Source organism: Chlorocebus sabaeus, chromosome 7 (assembly GCF_047675955.1).
Source record: "Chlorocebus sabaeus isolate Y175 chromosome 7, mChlSab1.0.hap1, whole genome shotgun sequence".
Taxonomy (NCBI): domain Eukaryota; kingdom Metazoa; phylum Chordata; class Mammalia; order Primates; family Cercopithecidae; genus Chlorocebus; species Chlorocebus sabaeus.
In genome coordinates, this window is record NC_132910.1 from 12,676,756 (window position 1) to 12,693,333 (window position 16,578).

A 16,578-nucleotide genomic window follows, 5' to 3' on the forward strand; every position below is an offset into this window, starting at 1 on the left:
ACATTGCTGAAATGGGTAAGGAGGGCAGGAGAAGGCCTTGAGATGGAGGAGTAAGAAAAAGATACAGGCCAGGCATGGTAGCTCACGCCTGTAATCCCAGCACTTTGAGAGGCTGAGGCAGGAGGAAGGAGGATCACTTGAGCCCAGGAGTTAGAGACCAGCCTGGGCTACATGGTGAAACCTAGTCTCTACAAAAAAAAAATAAAAAAACTAGCCAGCAATGGTGGCAGCATCTGTAGTCCCAACTACTTTGGAGGCTGAGGTGGGAAAATTGCTTGAGCCTGAGAGGTCGAGGCTGCAATAAGCCAAGATCAATGAAACCACTGCACTCCAGCCAGTGTGACAGAGCAAGACCCTGTCTCAAAAACAAAAAGCAAACAAAAAAAAACCTCCGTACACTTGTTGTGACTTCACACATAATTAAATTTGTCCAACTAATTGAGTCAACCCTTTAAAAAGACCCCTGGTTTTCTTTTTTCAGCTTTGCTTATATTTTTAGATATAATCTTTCTTTCTCTGCTCTGTAAACATCAGTCAGAATTATTATTAGAAACAAGAATTAATATCCCTGCTCCCTACCTTCTGCTGATTCCATTTTCTTTTTGTTTCTTTCTTTTTTTTTTTTTTTTTTTGAGATGGAGTCTCCCTCTGTCTCCCAGGCTGGAGTGCAGTGGCACGATTTCGGCTTATTGCAAGTTCCGCTTCCCGGGTTCACGCCATTCTCCTGCCTCAGCCTCCTGGGTAGCTGGGACTACAGGTGCCTGCCACCATGCCCGGCTAATTTTTTTTGTATTTTTAATAGACACGGGGTTTCACTGTGTTAGCCAGGATGGTCTTGATCTCCTGACCTCGTGATCCTCCCGCCTCGGCCTCCCAATCCATTTTCTAAATATGGCTCAAATCTGTCCATCTCTCCTCATTCCCACTGTTCCTTCTTTTGTCCATACTCCCATTATGTCCACGCCTTTCTCTACGCCACTGCCTGAGTGATCTTTCTAAAAGCAAACTTGATCAAGTCAAGAGTGTCTGCCTCTCCAGCCTATCTATTCTTTCAGATCATGTCTTAGTCTTTTGGGGATTTTTCCTTGCATAGTTTAGTGTTGTACAGAAGTGGTACTCAATATTGTTTGATGGCCTTTTGTCTCATCAAACTCTACTGGAGCCACCTGCAAAAATTTGGGCAGGGATCTTGCTCTCATCGAGTCTGTTCAAGCCAGCACAGCCTGATGTGGAAATATGGCCTCCATACATACTGTCAGTGTTTCCGTCAGTATGTGAAGGATATCGGTTTTGTTAAATTGACTAAGTGATCTTCCTTGAATGGATTATGTGAGGCATCTATCCAGTGAAAGAAACCATGCTAGTTCCTTGTACATGAGATAAATTTTTTTAAAAGCCACAAGAAAGGCCGGGTGCAGTGGCTCACTCCTTTAATCCCAGCACTTTGGGAAGCCAAGGGAGGTGGATTATTTGAGATCAAGAGTTCAAGACCAACCTGGCCAACATGGTGAAACCCCATCTCTACTAAAAATACAAAAATTAGCCAGGCATGGTGGCATGCACCTGTAATCCCAGTTACTCGGGAGGCTGAGGCAGGATAATTGCTTGAATCTGGGAGGTAGAGGTTACAGTGAGCCAAGATAGCACCACTGCACTCCAACCTGGGTGGCAGAGTGAGACTGTAAAAAAAAAAAAAAAAAAAAAAAAAAACTACAAGAAAAATCACATAGTGGTTCGATGAATGAATGAATGGTGAAAACTGGGGACCCACCTGATGGTGACATGCAGCACATATTAGAGAGGAGAGAATAACCACAGGCAGAATAAAAAGCAAATGCCGATGTTTAGACCTCAAGTGAAGAGGGCCACAGGAAGGAGATCCACATGGGGAAGACAGTAACTAGGCTCCCAAAGAGAGAAGTAGTGGGCAGGCTGGGTGCAGTGACTCACACCTGTAATCCCAGCACTTTGGGAGGCCAAGGCGGGCAGATCACCTGAGGTCAGGAGTTCGAGACCAGCTTGGCCAACATGGTGAAACCTCTTCTCTACTAAAAATATAAAAATTAGCCAGGCATGGTGGCACATGCCTATAATCCCAGCTACTTGGGAGGCTGAAGCAGGAGAATCCCTTGAACCCAGGAGGTGGAGGCTGCAGTGAGCCAAGATCACGCCACTCCACTCCAGCCTGGGTGATAGAGCGAGACTCTATCTCAAAAAAAAAGAAAGAAGTAGTAGGTAGAGGTGAGAGAACCACGTAATAGAAGTCAAAGAGGGGAAGAGTTTGAGAGAAGGATGCATAAAATATATCAAACCAAGTATATTTTGATAAACAATAAAATATATCAAAAAGCATCAAATATAACTTAGATATCATAAAAGGATGAGCTCTGAAAAAAATCAAAAGACAATAGGATTTGGCCAGGCCATTATCAGTAGTAATAACAGAGTGAAAAACATGTCTTTGGATAGGGGTAAATATAACAGCTCAGATGGAGAGAGGCTAGAAGAGTCCGGGATTAGGAAGCTGAGGTGATGTGTATATATATACTGGGTTTGCACCCAGTTTCAAATTCAGAGCAAAAATTACCTTAGAAACAACAATGAAATTAAGTGCATAAAATATGGTCCGAATGATGTCCTCCAAGAACTGAACCCTCATGAGATTATAGCTGCTTAAAAATTTTGGCCACAAGTAAATATATAAACTTACTATGTACCCACAATATATTTTTTAAAAAAATAAAACAAAAATTTTGGCCACAAAAACTAGAAAACAGAGTATGAACAAAAGGCATTGAGGATAATATACAAAGCAGGATATTTGGCTTAAAGTAAGTTAGAAGGAAAAGACCAGTGGGATGAGAAAGAGCAGAGACTCCACAGTCAAGAAAAATTTGGTGGCTGGGCGTGGTGGCTCACGCCTGTAATCCCAACACTTTGGGAGGCCGAGGCAGGTGGATCGCCTGAGGTCAGGAGTTCGAGACCAGCCTGGCCAATGTGGTGAAACCCTGTCTCTACAAAAGTACAAAAATTAGCTGGGCATGATGGTGGATGCCTGTAATCCCAGCTACTCAGGAGGCTGAGGCAGAAGAATCACTTGAAACTAGGAGGTGGAGGTTGCAGTGAGCCAAAAACGCACTACTGCACTCCAGCCTGGGCGACGGGAGGAAACTCCATCTCAAAAAGAAAAAAAAAGAGAAAAATTTGGAGGTAAACTTCATCAGGAAGCGGGGAGGCTAACCAACAGGCTAAAGTAGCGTATTATATACAGAAAATGTACCACTGTACTGCCAGCATTTTAGAAATTACCTGTTTAGCAGTTACATGGCTAGTAATATCAAGAAAATAAAAATGTAATCTTCTATGGTCCATATCTAGAGCTTGACCACAGAGTATAGGATCTTTATCCATACCACACCTGTCTGATGTATCCATGAAACAGAACCAAGTCTGACACCATCACAATTACCCACAGAATTCTAGAATAATGGAACTAGAAGGATTCTGGGGGGTTCAGTGTTCAATCACCCCATTCTGCACAGCTAAAACTCTAGTCTGTTTCAGATTTCCAGATTTAGAAAACACAAAACAGCTCTCATCAGTCCATTTCCAGAGTTGTACTGTTCTGAAATTCTTATAATCTCTCCCATCATAACAAATACTTATTTAGCTTTTATCTCTTTAAAATGCTTTACGGACTTTTTGAATTTAGAAATCAGTCTTTAAACTTTCTTTGCCAGTCTAGTCTAGCCAACCACAAATTCTTGTAATGTTTCCTCATAGGATCCATCTTTCTTTTAATAATTTTCTTCATTGGCCTTTGAGACTCTCTCTTTCTTGGTTCTCTTCTAGCAGCTTCCTCTGTTTCTTTTTTGTTTGTTTCTGGTTTTTTTTTTTTGTTTTTTTTTTTGTTTTTTTTTTTTTGAGACAGTTTCCCTCTGTCACCTCTGTCACCTGTGCGGGAGTGCAGTTGCATGATCTCAGCTCACTGCAACCTCAGCCTCCCAGGCTTAAGCGATTCTGCTTCAGCCTCTCAAATAGCTGGGACTACAGGTATGTGCCACCATGCCCGGCTAATTTTTGTATTTTTATTAGAGACAGGGTTTCATCACGTTGGCCAGGCTGGTCTCAAACTTCTGACCTCAAGTGATCCACCCGCCTTGGCCTCTCAAAGTGCTGGAATTACAGGCATGAGCCACCACGCCCGGCCTCTCTCTGTTTCTTTAGGTAGCATTTCTTTCACAACTCAAACAATGGCACGTGCTCCAGGCTTCCAATCTCTTCAATATTATTATTATTATTATTATTATTATTATTATTATTATTATTTAGAGATGGAGTCTCTCAGTTACCCAGGCTGGATTGCAGTGGCGCAATCTCGGCTCACTGCAACTGCCACCTCCCAGGTTCAAGCAATTCTCCTGCCGCAACCTATCTCAAGTAGCTGGAATTACAGGTGCATGCCACCACGCCTGGCTAATTTTTGTATTTTTAGTAGAGATGGGGTTTCGCCATGTTAGCCAGGCTTTCTCAAACTCCTGACCTCAAGTGATCCACCCATCCCAGCCTCCCAAAGTGCTGGGAGTACAAGCGTGAGCCACTGCGCCCATCCTCAATATTATTTTATTATTACTAAACGCAATTCCCGAATAAGTCTCTCCAGTTATTCTCAAGTAGTCTCCTGAGTGCTAAATCCGTATTTCCAGATACTTATTGAATGTCTGAAAATCATCTGCATGATCTAATGTATCTTCCTCCCAAACCTATCTCCCTCTTGTATTTTCTCTCGCAGTTATAATAGTATTCTCTACCTTATTTCTAAAGACACAAAACTAGAAATCATATTTTACTCCTTCCTCAGACTTCTACAATTCATTTGTCACTAGGTCCTGTCCATCTATGTTTTGACTCTAACCTTTGTCTCAACCTTTAAGGCCAATGTTTTAGGATAGGCTATCATTATTTCTCTCCTGCATTATTTCAATAGCCCCAAATTATCTTCTTGCCTCTGGTATTCCATGCCATCAAAGGAACTGTGCCTTTCTAAAATAGACAGGATGATATAATGGAAAGAAATGGGCTTTGTGGGCAACGGATGTAGATTCAAATCCAAGTTGAATTGGGTAACTTACTTAACTTTTCTAAACTTTACTCCCTAATCAAATAATGTCTCCAATTTTTCTATTGGTTTCAAATAGGGTAGGTTGAGTGTTCCAAGATTTTGACAGTTCTAGTAATATTCATTAACGTATCTCTTATCAGTGTATACCTCTACTCAATACATATGTGTGTGTTCCTATCCATGAGTAAGAGAGAATTTAATGCATACTATATTTTTAGTTTTAAGCCTCTTAAAACTTAGTCTTCAGAGTAAAGCAAAGTTGCAAGATGCAGCATTAATATACAAAAGTCTACTGATTTTTTAATATGCTAACAAGGAACAATTGGAATTTGAAATAAAAAACAGAATGCTATTTACATTAGCATTGCGAAAAAAATGGAATACATAAGCATAATTCTAACAAAATACATATAAGATCTACATGAGGAAAGCTACAAAACTCTGATGAAAGAATCAAAAAAGAGTTATAAATATTGATAGGTATTCAATATTCATGGATAGGAAGAATCAATATTAAGATATCAATTATTCCCAACTTGGTTTATACATTCAATGCAATTCCAGTAAAAATCCCAGCAAGTTACTTCATGGATATTGACAAACTGATTCTATAGTTTATATAGAAAGACAAAAGACCCAGAATAGTCAACATAATATTCAAGAACAAAGTCAGAGGACTAACACTATCTTACTTCAAGACTTATAAAGCTACAGTAATCAAGGCAGTGTGGTATTGGTGAAAGAAGAGACAGATGAGTGGGATAAAATACAGATCCTGTAAGTAGATCCACACAAATATAGCTAAAGGACTGAAGGCAATCCAATCAAGAAAGGATAGTCTCAGCCAGGTGCGGTGGCTCACACCTGTAATCCCAGCACTCTGGGAGGCTGAGGTGGGCAGATCACCTGAGGTCGGGAGTTCAAGACCAGCCCTAACCAACATGGAGAAACCCCATCTCTACTAAAAATACAAAATTAGCCAGGCGTGGTGGTGCCTGCCTGTAATCCCAGCTACTCGGGAGGCTGAGGCAGGAGAATCGCTTGAACCCGGGAGGCGGAGGTTGCAGTGAGCCATTGCACTCCAGCCTGAACAACAAGAGTGAAATCCATCTCCAAAAAAAAAGGAAATGATAGTCTTTTCAACAAATGGTGCTGGAACAACTGGACATCTACATGCAAAAATAAATAATCTAGACACAGACCTTGCACCTTTCATAAACATTAACTCAAAATGTGTCTAGATGTAAACATAAAATACAAAAATATAAAACTTTCAGGAGTTTTATAGAAAAACACACAGGAGAAAATCCAGGTAACTTTGGGTTTAGCAATGAGTTTAGAAACAACACCAAAAGCATGATTCACAAAAGAAAAAACCAGTAAGTTGAACTTCATAAAAATTAAAATTTCTATTTTGTGAAACGCACCGCTAAGAGAATGAAAAGCTGAACCATAGACTGAGAGACAATATTTGCAAAACTAATATCTGATAAAGGATTGGCATCCAAAACATACAAAGAACACTTAAAACTCAACAATAACAAATAGCAAAAATGGGCAGATATGAACAAATACCTTACACAAATAAGCAAATATGCTCAACATCAGTTCATTAGAGAATTGCAAATTAAAACAATGAGATACCACTACACACCTATTAGAATGGCTAAAATCCAAACACTGACAACACCAAATGCTGACAAAGATGTGGAGCAACAGGAATTCTCCTTCATTGCTTGTGAAAATGCAAAATGGTACAGTCATCTTACAAGAGCTTAGCAGTTTCTTGCAGAGTTAAATATACTCTTACCATATTACTCAGCAATTTACACAAATTACTAAAAATGTATATGTACCAAAAACCTTGCACATGAATGTTTATAGCAGCTTTATTCATAATTGCCAAATTATGAAGTAACCATGATGCCCTTAAATAGATGAATGGATATACCTATATCCATAGTATATATGGATATGATACACCTACACAACTAAATAGTACCATATCAATAGAATATAATCTTAAAAAGAAATGAGCTATCAAGCCAAAAAAAATGGAGGAATCTTAAATGCATATTACTAAGTAAAAGAAGCCAATCTGAATGATTTCATACTGTACACTTCCAACTATATGACTTTCTAGAAAAGACAAAACTATAGAGACAGTAAATAGATTAGCAGTGGCCAAGGGTTTGGAAAGGGAGGAAAGATGAAAAGAAACGAATAGTTGGAACACAGATAATTTTTAGGGCCGTGAAACTATCCTGTATGATACTATAATGGTGGATACATTATGCATTTATCAAACCCATAAAGCCGCACAACACAAAAAGTGAACCTTAATGTAAACTATAGACTTTAATCAGTAGCAATGTATCAATATTGGCTCATCAATTTTAACAATTGTACCAAAATAATGCAAGATGTTAGTAGTAGGGAAAACTAAGGGGAACGGTGGTAAACATGAGAACTCTGTACTTTCTGCTTAATTTTTCTGTAAACTCAAAACTGCTCTAAATATTAAAGTCTATTAATTTTGTTTAAAAAGCAATAGGACAGGCATGGTGGCTCACGGCTGTAATCCCAACACTTTGGGAGGCCAAGATGGGAGGATCACTTGAGCACAGGAGTTTGAGGCCAGCCTGGGAAACATAGGGAGACCCCTGTCTCCACAAAAAAATTTAAAAATTAGCTGGGCACATGTGGTCCCAGATACTCAGGAGGCTGAGGTGGAAGAATCACTTGAGCCTGGGAGGTCAAGGCTGCAGTGAGCCATGATTGCACCACTGCGCTCCAGCCTGAGCAACACAGTGAGACCCTGCCTCAAAAAAAAAGCAGTAGGAGATCCAAAAAATATTCAAGCTTGACTCAGGAGCCAAAGAAGAAAAAGAAGAGTCCCTTGGCCAAGTATGAAAGGACTGAGGGTCTAGCTTGCTGGAGACCCAGAGGACAGGTGTGCTCTAATAAGAGGTTTAGCGGTATCAAGATTAGTGATAGCAGCCTTAGAGATACAGGCAGCAAAGCTGGACTTGGAAAATGCACAAAAAGTTTCAAAGGGGTGTGGAGTCACACCCTTGAGCAGTGGTTCTCAAGTCTGTCTGCCTATAGAATCATCTGGGGAGCTTTTAACTCCCAAAGTCTATGGCACACCCCATATCGACTAAATCAGGATTTTTTGGGAAAGCACTCAGCCATTACTAAAGTTCCCCAGGTGATACCAATGTACAGCCAAATTTAAGAACCACTGACCAAGGGTTAGCTTTTTACATGCTGACTACAATGAGGTGATAATATTGGTTCAGAGAATCTGTAGAGGTGGATGGATAAATAATACTTACCTATTTGATGTAATGAACACAATCATCACAAACAAGACCATATAATATTGCCTTACCTGTCTGGAGTTCCCCATTGCTTTTTAGGCTTTGAAAGATTTGGGGTTCTCTTCCTAGAAGAAAAACTAACAAATATCAGCTGATTAATTCAAAGAGAATGCTTAAGAAATATGGTTACATTAGATGACTCCTACTCAAACAAATCCCATATGAGGGGGAAAAAAAGAAGAACTAAAACCAATGCTATATTTGATGTGATTTGAAGAGTACTGAAAGGCTCAAAGTACCCAAAGATTCTTTGGACCCAACATTCTCACTTCTAGAATTACTAATATAACACATAATAAAATTAAGACAATAAATTATGCAACCAAACAATGAACATATTGTCTCCAGAAGACCCGAGGTAAAATGCACACTTTTTAACAGGAAAAACCTCAATCAGCCTATTAAGGTCATTTGTAGATGGCTTTGTAGCACTGGATTCTGAAGAGATTGTACAGACAAATTTCAGACAGAATATCTGGCTTTGGAAAAACTACGAAATAGGCAAAATACACTTTTGGTACCACTCAACGCCCTCTGTGCCTCACTCTGCTCCCTTGAACCTTCCCTAATTTTTCTTAATCCACTTGTAGCAGAGTGAGTTTGTGCCCTCCAAGCGTCTATGTGTTCCCCTGCATTTCCCAGCCTCCTTTGCAGTGTTTGGAGTGACATAACTGTCATGTCTAATTTCAGCAAGAGTACTGGGTATCACATATGGGCTAGTGTGTCTCTTCCACTTTTCTCTTTTCCTGTTGCAGGGACCTAGAAGTCACATATCCTAGATAGCAGAGCTACAAGGTTGAGAAGGGCCAATCAATTCACACTAGACTCTGGCAGGAGGGAGAAATAAACTTTTATTGTGTTAAGTCATTGAGAGTTCTGTATCTTGTTTGTTACTGTAGCATTGTCTATTCTATGCAGACTAATACACCACCTATGTTGTGGGGACTCATATTACAACTGTGTAATGGCCTTGGTTGGAGTCTGAAGGGCCCAATATATAACAACTCTTTTGGTCTACCGTCTTTAGAAACCAACTGAAAAATAGGCACAGGAGTCAGACAAATAGAATAAAAATACTATCTGTTATTGACAAAACCATATTGAAATGAGTAGTTTGGATCCCTGACACCCCCAGATTGAACTGACATCCCAAAGCTGCAGGCCTCCTCCTGTAGGGGCTAAACTTGCTATGTGATAGAAAGTAGATCACAAAGATCCTTGTACAGATTGATGCACCATCTTACAGATCACTGTGGACAGGCAGGCCCCAAAGAAAAAGGGTCCCAGAAGGGACCAATGCTTCTCCCAAACCTATCAAACAGATGTCACTCCTACTCCATGGAAAGTCTAACTAAAGAATGAGGCAAGAGGCCAGGAGAATTCCTCAACGGAAATGCTTCAATGTATAATGAGGGAGGTGATAAGGAAAAGCATCCCCATAACACTTGACTGAGCTCTTTAATAGGCTCCAAACTCTTTTAGAATAAGCCCTAGCCCTGGTGTCAGGTAGGATTCAGTCACTGACACAGCACATACAAGGCATTATGTGAAGAAATGGCCTTCCTAATTAAGTAGTGACTGATGCACCGTGGGAGGAGGCAGCAGGGGAGAGTGGGCTCAATAGTCAGCAGCTCCCAAGGGTGCACACTTGTATAACCTCTCAGCATTTGTTTGGTTTGTTTGTTTGTTTTGTTAGAGATAGGGTCTATGTTACCCAGGCTGGAGTGCAATGGCATGATCACAGCTCCCTGCAGCCTTGGGCTACTACCCAAACTCAGCCTCCTGAGTAGCTGGGACTACAGACATCTTACCGGACTAATTAGGCACAGCATATTTGCATAAAAGCAAACTTTTTAAAGGATACAGGGGTAGATAATGCAGATAGAAATGGCACAATTTCCTCACATGACTCCAAATTAACAGAGCAGAGAGAAACAAGAAGCAGTAAGAAATAACAATAATGAAAAACTTTTGGAACCACACTCCTCACAGCCTTTTTAAGTATAAAACTTTATGAGACACAAACTATCCAGTCACATGAAAGCTTGTTCACTCAGCATACATTATTTATTTTAAGTACTGTGGTATTTTGAGTGGATACTTGGTACTATTCAGTAGATGTTAATTCTACCTGCTCTACTCCTCAGCCACCTGACAACCTTGGGAAAGTGACTTAATTTTGCTGACTTTCATTTTCTCTCAGTAAAATCTAGTTGATATATCTGTCCTATCTACTTTTCAGAATTCTTTTGAGAAAACCTATTTTTTAACTGAAAACCATTAAACAAAAATAAGGTAGTAGTATTTGCTGCCTGAATAAGGAAGGGGGGAAAAAACTAGAAAGCATGGTAAATACAGCCAGGTGTGGTGGTTCACGCCTATAATGCCAGCACTTCACGAAGCTGAGTTAGAAGGATCACCTGAGGTCAGGAAATTGGGACCAGCCTGGGCAACAAAGTGAGATCTATCTCCACAATAAAATTTTAAAACTAAATGTTAAAACATAAAATACAAAATAAGTCTAAATAATAACCATACATGTAAATGAGCTACACAATAACAATAAATATGAATGGTTTTGACCCACTTCTTTAAAAAGTGGATGAAAATAATATCTGGTATTATTTACTTTTCACCTACATGAACCATTGATATGAACCCTTGGTGTTTCTCCCTAATGATTTTATAGGATGAGTATCTCTTATCCAAAATGCTTGGGACTAGAAGTATTCGGAATTTTGGATATTTTCAGATTTTGAAATATCTGTATATACATAATGAGGTATCTTGGGGATGAGACCCAAGTCTAAACACAACATTCATTTATGTTTTACATACATCTTACACACATGCCTGAAGGTAATTATATATATAATATTTTAAATAATTTTGTGTGTAAAACAAAGTTTGTGGTAAGTACTTATGTGTGAAATTTTCCACTTGTGGTTTCATGTCCATGCTCAAAAAGCTTCAGATTTTGGAGCATTTGGGGTTTTAGATTTTCAGATTAGGGATGCTCAACCTGTATTCTGTCTCCTCTTCTAACTGTATCTTAGCCTAACAAAGGGTAAGCATCGGTTTTCAGGAGGCATTTATTGTTGTGCATTATATGCCCATATACACATATACATTTTTCTTTTCTTTTTTTCATAAAGGGCACTTTCTTCAAAAGTCATTAGCTACTGTATTTGAATTAGAGGCAAGGCAGATTGGGATACATTGAACTGGAACTTCACAAAATCTATGATTCGAGATTGTCAATGCAGAATCCCAAATCGCTTAAAAGTTCAGATCTACTAAGTAATGAATCAAGTACCTAGCAAACAAGTGAAAAACTCAGAGAATAGAAGTGTTCTCCAGCCAGGCACGGTGGCTCAACCCTGTAATCCCAGCACTTTGGGAGGCCGACGTGGGCAGATCACAAGGTCAGGAGATCGAGACCATCCTGGCCAACATAGTGAAACCCCATCTCTACTAAAAATACAAAAATTAGCCAGGTATGGTGGTTCATGCCCGTAATCCCAGCTACTCAGGAGGCTGAGGCAGGAGAATCATTTGAACCAGGGAGTCGGAGGTTGTAGTGGGCCGAGATCGTGCCACTGCACTCCAGCCTGGCGACAGAGCGAGACTGTCTCAAAAAAAAAAAAAAAAAGAAAAGAAAAAGGAAGTGTTCTCCTGCATCTCAATCTTCTTTCCCACTGTTTAATAAGTCTAAATAATAGGCATACATATAAATGAGCTAATCAGTAACAATAAATATGAATGGTTTTTACCCATTTCTTTAAAAAGTGGATAAAAATAAAATCTGGTATTATTTACTTTTCACTTATATGAACCCTTCGTATTTCTCCCTAATGATTCTATAGGATGAATATCTCTTATCCAAAATGCTTGGGACCAGAAGTGTAACTTCTTAGTAATTCTGTCTTCCTTCATTCCTCTTCCCATAGGAACTGTGATTAGAAAAGGGCCTTATGGGCCAGGTGTGGTGGCTCACATCTGTAATCCCAACACTTTGGGAGGCTGAGGCAGATGGATCACGAGGTCAGGAGTTTGAGACCAGCCTGATCAACATGGTGAAACCCCGTCTCTACTAAAAATACAAAAATTAGCTGGGCGTGATGGTGCATGCCTGTAATCCCAGCTACTCAGGAGGCTGAGGAAGGAGAATCACTTGAATCCGGGAGGCAGAGGTTGCAGTGAGCCGAGATGATGCCACTGCACTCCAGTCTGGGGAACAGAGTGAGACTCTGTCTCAAAAAAAAAAAAGAAAGAAAGAAAGAAAGAAAAGAAAAGGGCCTTATGACAAAGGGAAAGCCTAGGAATGTCCTTTTTGAAAACCCCAAGGTAGACCCACGTCAAATGAATCTGTCCCATCCAGATTGGCTGGCCTATTAGTTTAGGTCTGTGAAAATAGTACTATAACTACATCTTACCATTTCCTTACAAAGTCACAGGAAACAGGATTTGCTAAAAGAAAACAAAAGTAAAAGCAAAAATTAGATTCAACAGGAATCAAAAATATGATCAAGATAGCATCACAAATTAAAAGAGAAAGGAATTAGAAAAAGAAATATTTGGGGAAATGGCCAACTGACATATATCATATTATGTACCAAAATAAACCACAGGTAAATCAAGGAGTTAAATATTTTAAAAACTGAATTAGAGGAAATAAGAGAATATTTACTTGATCCCTGGATTTTAATCTTCTAGAGTTAAAGGTGGCAAAACATATAAAGGACAATATAAATAGATTAAAATACTTAAAATTTCTGTGTCAACAATTAAAACTTAAAGATGATAGAAAACTTTGGAGGAATATTTGGCAATAAATATGATAAACGGTTAAAAGTCTTAACATTTGAAGAGTAAAAATGTACAGATTATAAGAAAACACTAAGGTAAGTGTCAAAATTAAATAGACAAAGGATGAGAACAGAATTCACATATGAAGATATAAAAAGGGCTAATAAACGTTAAGTAAAAGTTCATCAGCACTACAGGAAAGGAAAAAAAAAAAGAGAGAGAACGCTCAAATTTGCTTGTAATCAAAACAATGCAAAAAATGAGATTTTTCTTTAAACTAGCAAATTGGCAAAAATTTTTTGCAAAGTATAAAGATATTGGCAGGGATGAAATGAGTCCTCTTGTGCACTGCTGGTAAAAGTCTAAATTAGTATATTTTATGAAAAATAATTTGATAGTGTAAGTCAGTAATGTTTACATGCCTTAGTCCAATTCTATTTATAGAAATGGACCCTAAAGAAATAATTGCAAGTGTGGGCAAAGATTTATGCAGAAAAATCTTCATTGTGGTATCTTTAACAGTGGGAAATTAGGTAATCCTGAAATGTCCAAAACAGAAGAAATGGTTAAGCTAATGAAAAATCTTGTTTAGAAGCTGTTTTGTTTTTTATTTTAATGTGGAAAAATGTAGGTGATCCCATAGGCTTTATAATGAAGGATTACTCCAGAGTCTTTTCTTAGGAGTTTTTAATCCCATCTAAGAATCTAGAATGTTTTTGGTAAAGAAAAGTGGGTGTGCTACAGCATCAGACAGACATGGCTCAAACCTCAGTTTTGTTGCTTACTCCACTGTACGATCTTGGGTAATTTCTCAGGGATTCAGTTCCCCCTTCTCAGATAGGAGAATTAATAGGTCTGTGTAAAGATTAGTGATAAACAGCCGGGCACAGTGGCTCAGGCCTGTTATCCCAGCACTTTGGGAGGCCGAGGCAGGCAGATCACCTGAGGTCAGGAGTTCGAGATCAGCCTAGCCAACATGGTGAAATCCCATCTCTACTGAAAATACAAAAATTAGTCGCTCATAGTGGTGCGCGCCTGTAATCCCAGCTACTCGGGATGCTGAGGCAGGAGAATCGCTTGAACCTGGGAGGCAGATGTTGCAGTGAGCCAAGATCACGCCACTGCACTCCAGCCTGGGCGACAAGAGCGAAACAACTCCATCTCAAAAAAAAAAAAAAAGGATTAGTGATAAACAAAACAAGATTAGTGTATATATGTATATCACTTACATATATATGTAAAGAATCTTGCATATAGTAGATGAATGGTAGTTACAATTATTGGTTACAACTTCAGTGTATCAATGGCTTAAATAGAGCACTGTAGGAAACACAATTAACTATTCAGCCAACTTGTGATTTGGCTCCCATAGGCCAGCATGGTTCCAGTATGGACAGAACACAAATGAGGAAGGTCTCTCTTCTCAAAAAGTTTATGCTCCAGTGGGAGGCAGGCTATGAATTTCAACAAAAACAGTTAATGGAACTTTTAAATTCAGATATTTTCTGTTGTTCCAGACCTAAGGGAAAAGGGAGAGTAGTCTACAAAAATGCCCCTTGTGGCCAGCCGTGCTGTCACCCATGAAAGTTGCAGCACTTATTCTATAGGCTTTTTATGTATTACCAACCTTGCCTTTCAGCTTTATGACCTGACACAGGTTGAAGTCAGTAAAAAACTGAATCAGTCCTAAAAGACCATCTATAAGTACTGATAATGTGAATGAATAACTCGCTATTGTTCTTTTGTGCTATAATTTCTCCCATAGGTAAAGCTTTAACTCTATTTTAGAAAACACACTTTTGATGTTATCTCATTAATTGGCAGGATGAAATAGCTCTCAGGTGGCTGTTGTTAGCTAATGTCCCAAGCAAAGCAGTGTTACAGTGGTTTCCAAATTTGTCTGCAGATTAGAATCACCTGGAGATTTCTTACAACCTACAAGTCCCAGGCCACATCTCAGACCAATTTAGTCACAATCTCTGGGGAAGGGACACAGGCATCAGCATTTTTTGAAGCAGACAAGTTTGGGAACTGCATTTAATAGCTGAGACCACTGGCTCTGGAATCAGAGTTCCTGGAACCAAATTTTGGCTCTAACCTATGATCTAGGGCAAGTTTATTTAAGCTCTCTGCAACTCAGTATTTTCACCACTGAGTTCTTGCTTCAAAAAGTTGTTAGAGGAAAGTTAAATAATGCAAAGAATGAACTCTGCATAGTGTCCAAAAACACAGTAAATACACAATAAATGGCATTATTTGTTAGGCAGGGATCTAGACCTGACATGGCGGCACCACCCGGTGTAGCAGGCCCTTTGTTCGAGACTTCCCTTCCTCTTTGAACACACCCACAGACTTGCATACATCAGAGGTTCCGGCTGGGCAACCACACTCCCCCATGACCTGCAGCTCACCTGCATTCCACAAGTTCGTAAACAGCAGTTTCGGTTAACAGTTTCCAAAGACCCCTTCCTCATGACCCTTACTCAACTCCTGCCCTAGTAGTTTCAAGACCCCCCAGGCCCTGTTTGTACAACCAGCTTCCCTACCTCTCGGGCTATAAAAAATCCCCTACCCTCCTCCCTCAGCGCGACTTCCTCGGCCCGCACCTTTGGACCGAGGAACCTCGCCCGTGAGTCCTAATAAAGGCTATTCTCACTGCCATTTGCCTTGTGTCTTTGTTCCCAGTTCAGCTCAGCCTCAGTTTACCTTTACATTTGGTGCCAAAACCTGGGAGGACACCCCCTCCCCCAGACCCCTGCTGGGTCGAGCAGGCTCCCCTCTCCCCAAGCCAGGACCTTCTTTCCAAGCTGGGAGCCGTTTCACCAAATCCAAGACTCAATTTGATCACTGCTGGGTAAGTTTTCCCCTGTCCTGTAGGCCCCCTCTGGGAAGTCCCTGTCCAAAAGGCATGGCCACGTCAGGGGCTCCCTCCAGTCAACTGTGACCTTGGCACCGGGGACAAGAAGACGTCCAACTTCCCCAGAAGCCACCGTACCCTGCACTCCGCATGGCAGTAGGAGGACGCTCCCATTGCCTCCGGACTGCCCATCTTAGGACCATGGGAACTACCCAGTCCAAACCAGACCAAAAATCCCCTCTGGGGTGCCTCTGGGCGAATCTCCAGACTTTAAGTCTCAGCCAAGACATAAAACAAAAGCGGCTCATTTTCTTCCGCACAGTAGCATGGCCGCAGTATAAACTGGATAATCAGTCTCAGTGGCCTGCAGAAGGCACTCTAGACTTTAACATCCTCACGGATCTGAC

The 16,578-nt window shown here is 40.1% G+C and overlaps 1 protein-coding gene across 1 annotated transcript in view; it reads right to left on the reverse strand.

Moving 5' to 3' along the window:
* Positions 1–16,578, reverse strand: part of SPMAP2L (sperm microtubule associated protein 2 like) — an 83,054-nt gene that overhangs the window by 42,816 nt on the left and 23,660 nt on the right. Inside the window, exons 2-3 of the mRNA XM_007998621.3 lie at positions 12,942–12,975; positions 8,517–8,582 (exon numbers count right to left, since the gene is read on the reverse strand). Coding sequence (XP_007996812.3) covers positions 8,517–8,582; positions 12,942–12,975 — 100 coding nt within the window. The remainder of the gene's footprint in view (positions 1–8,516; positions 8,583–12,941; positions 12,976–16,578) is intronic.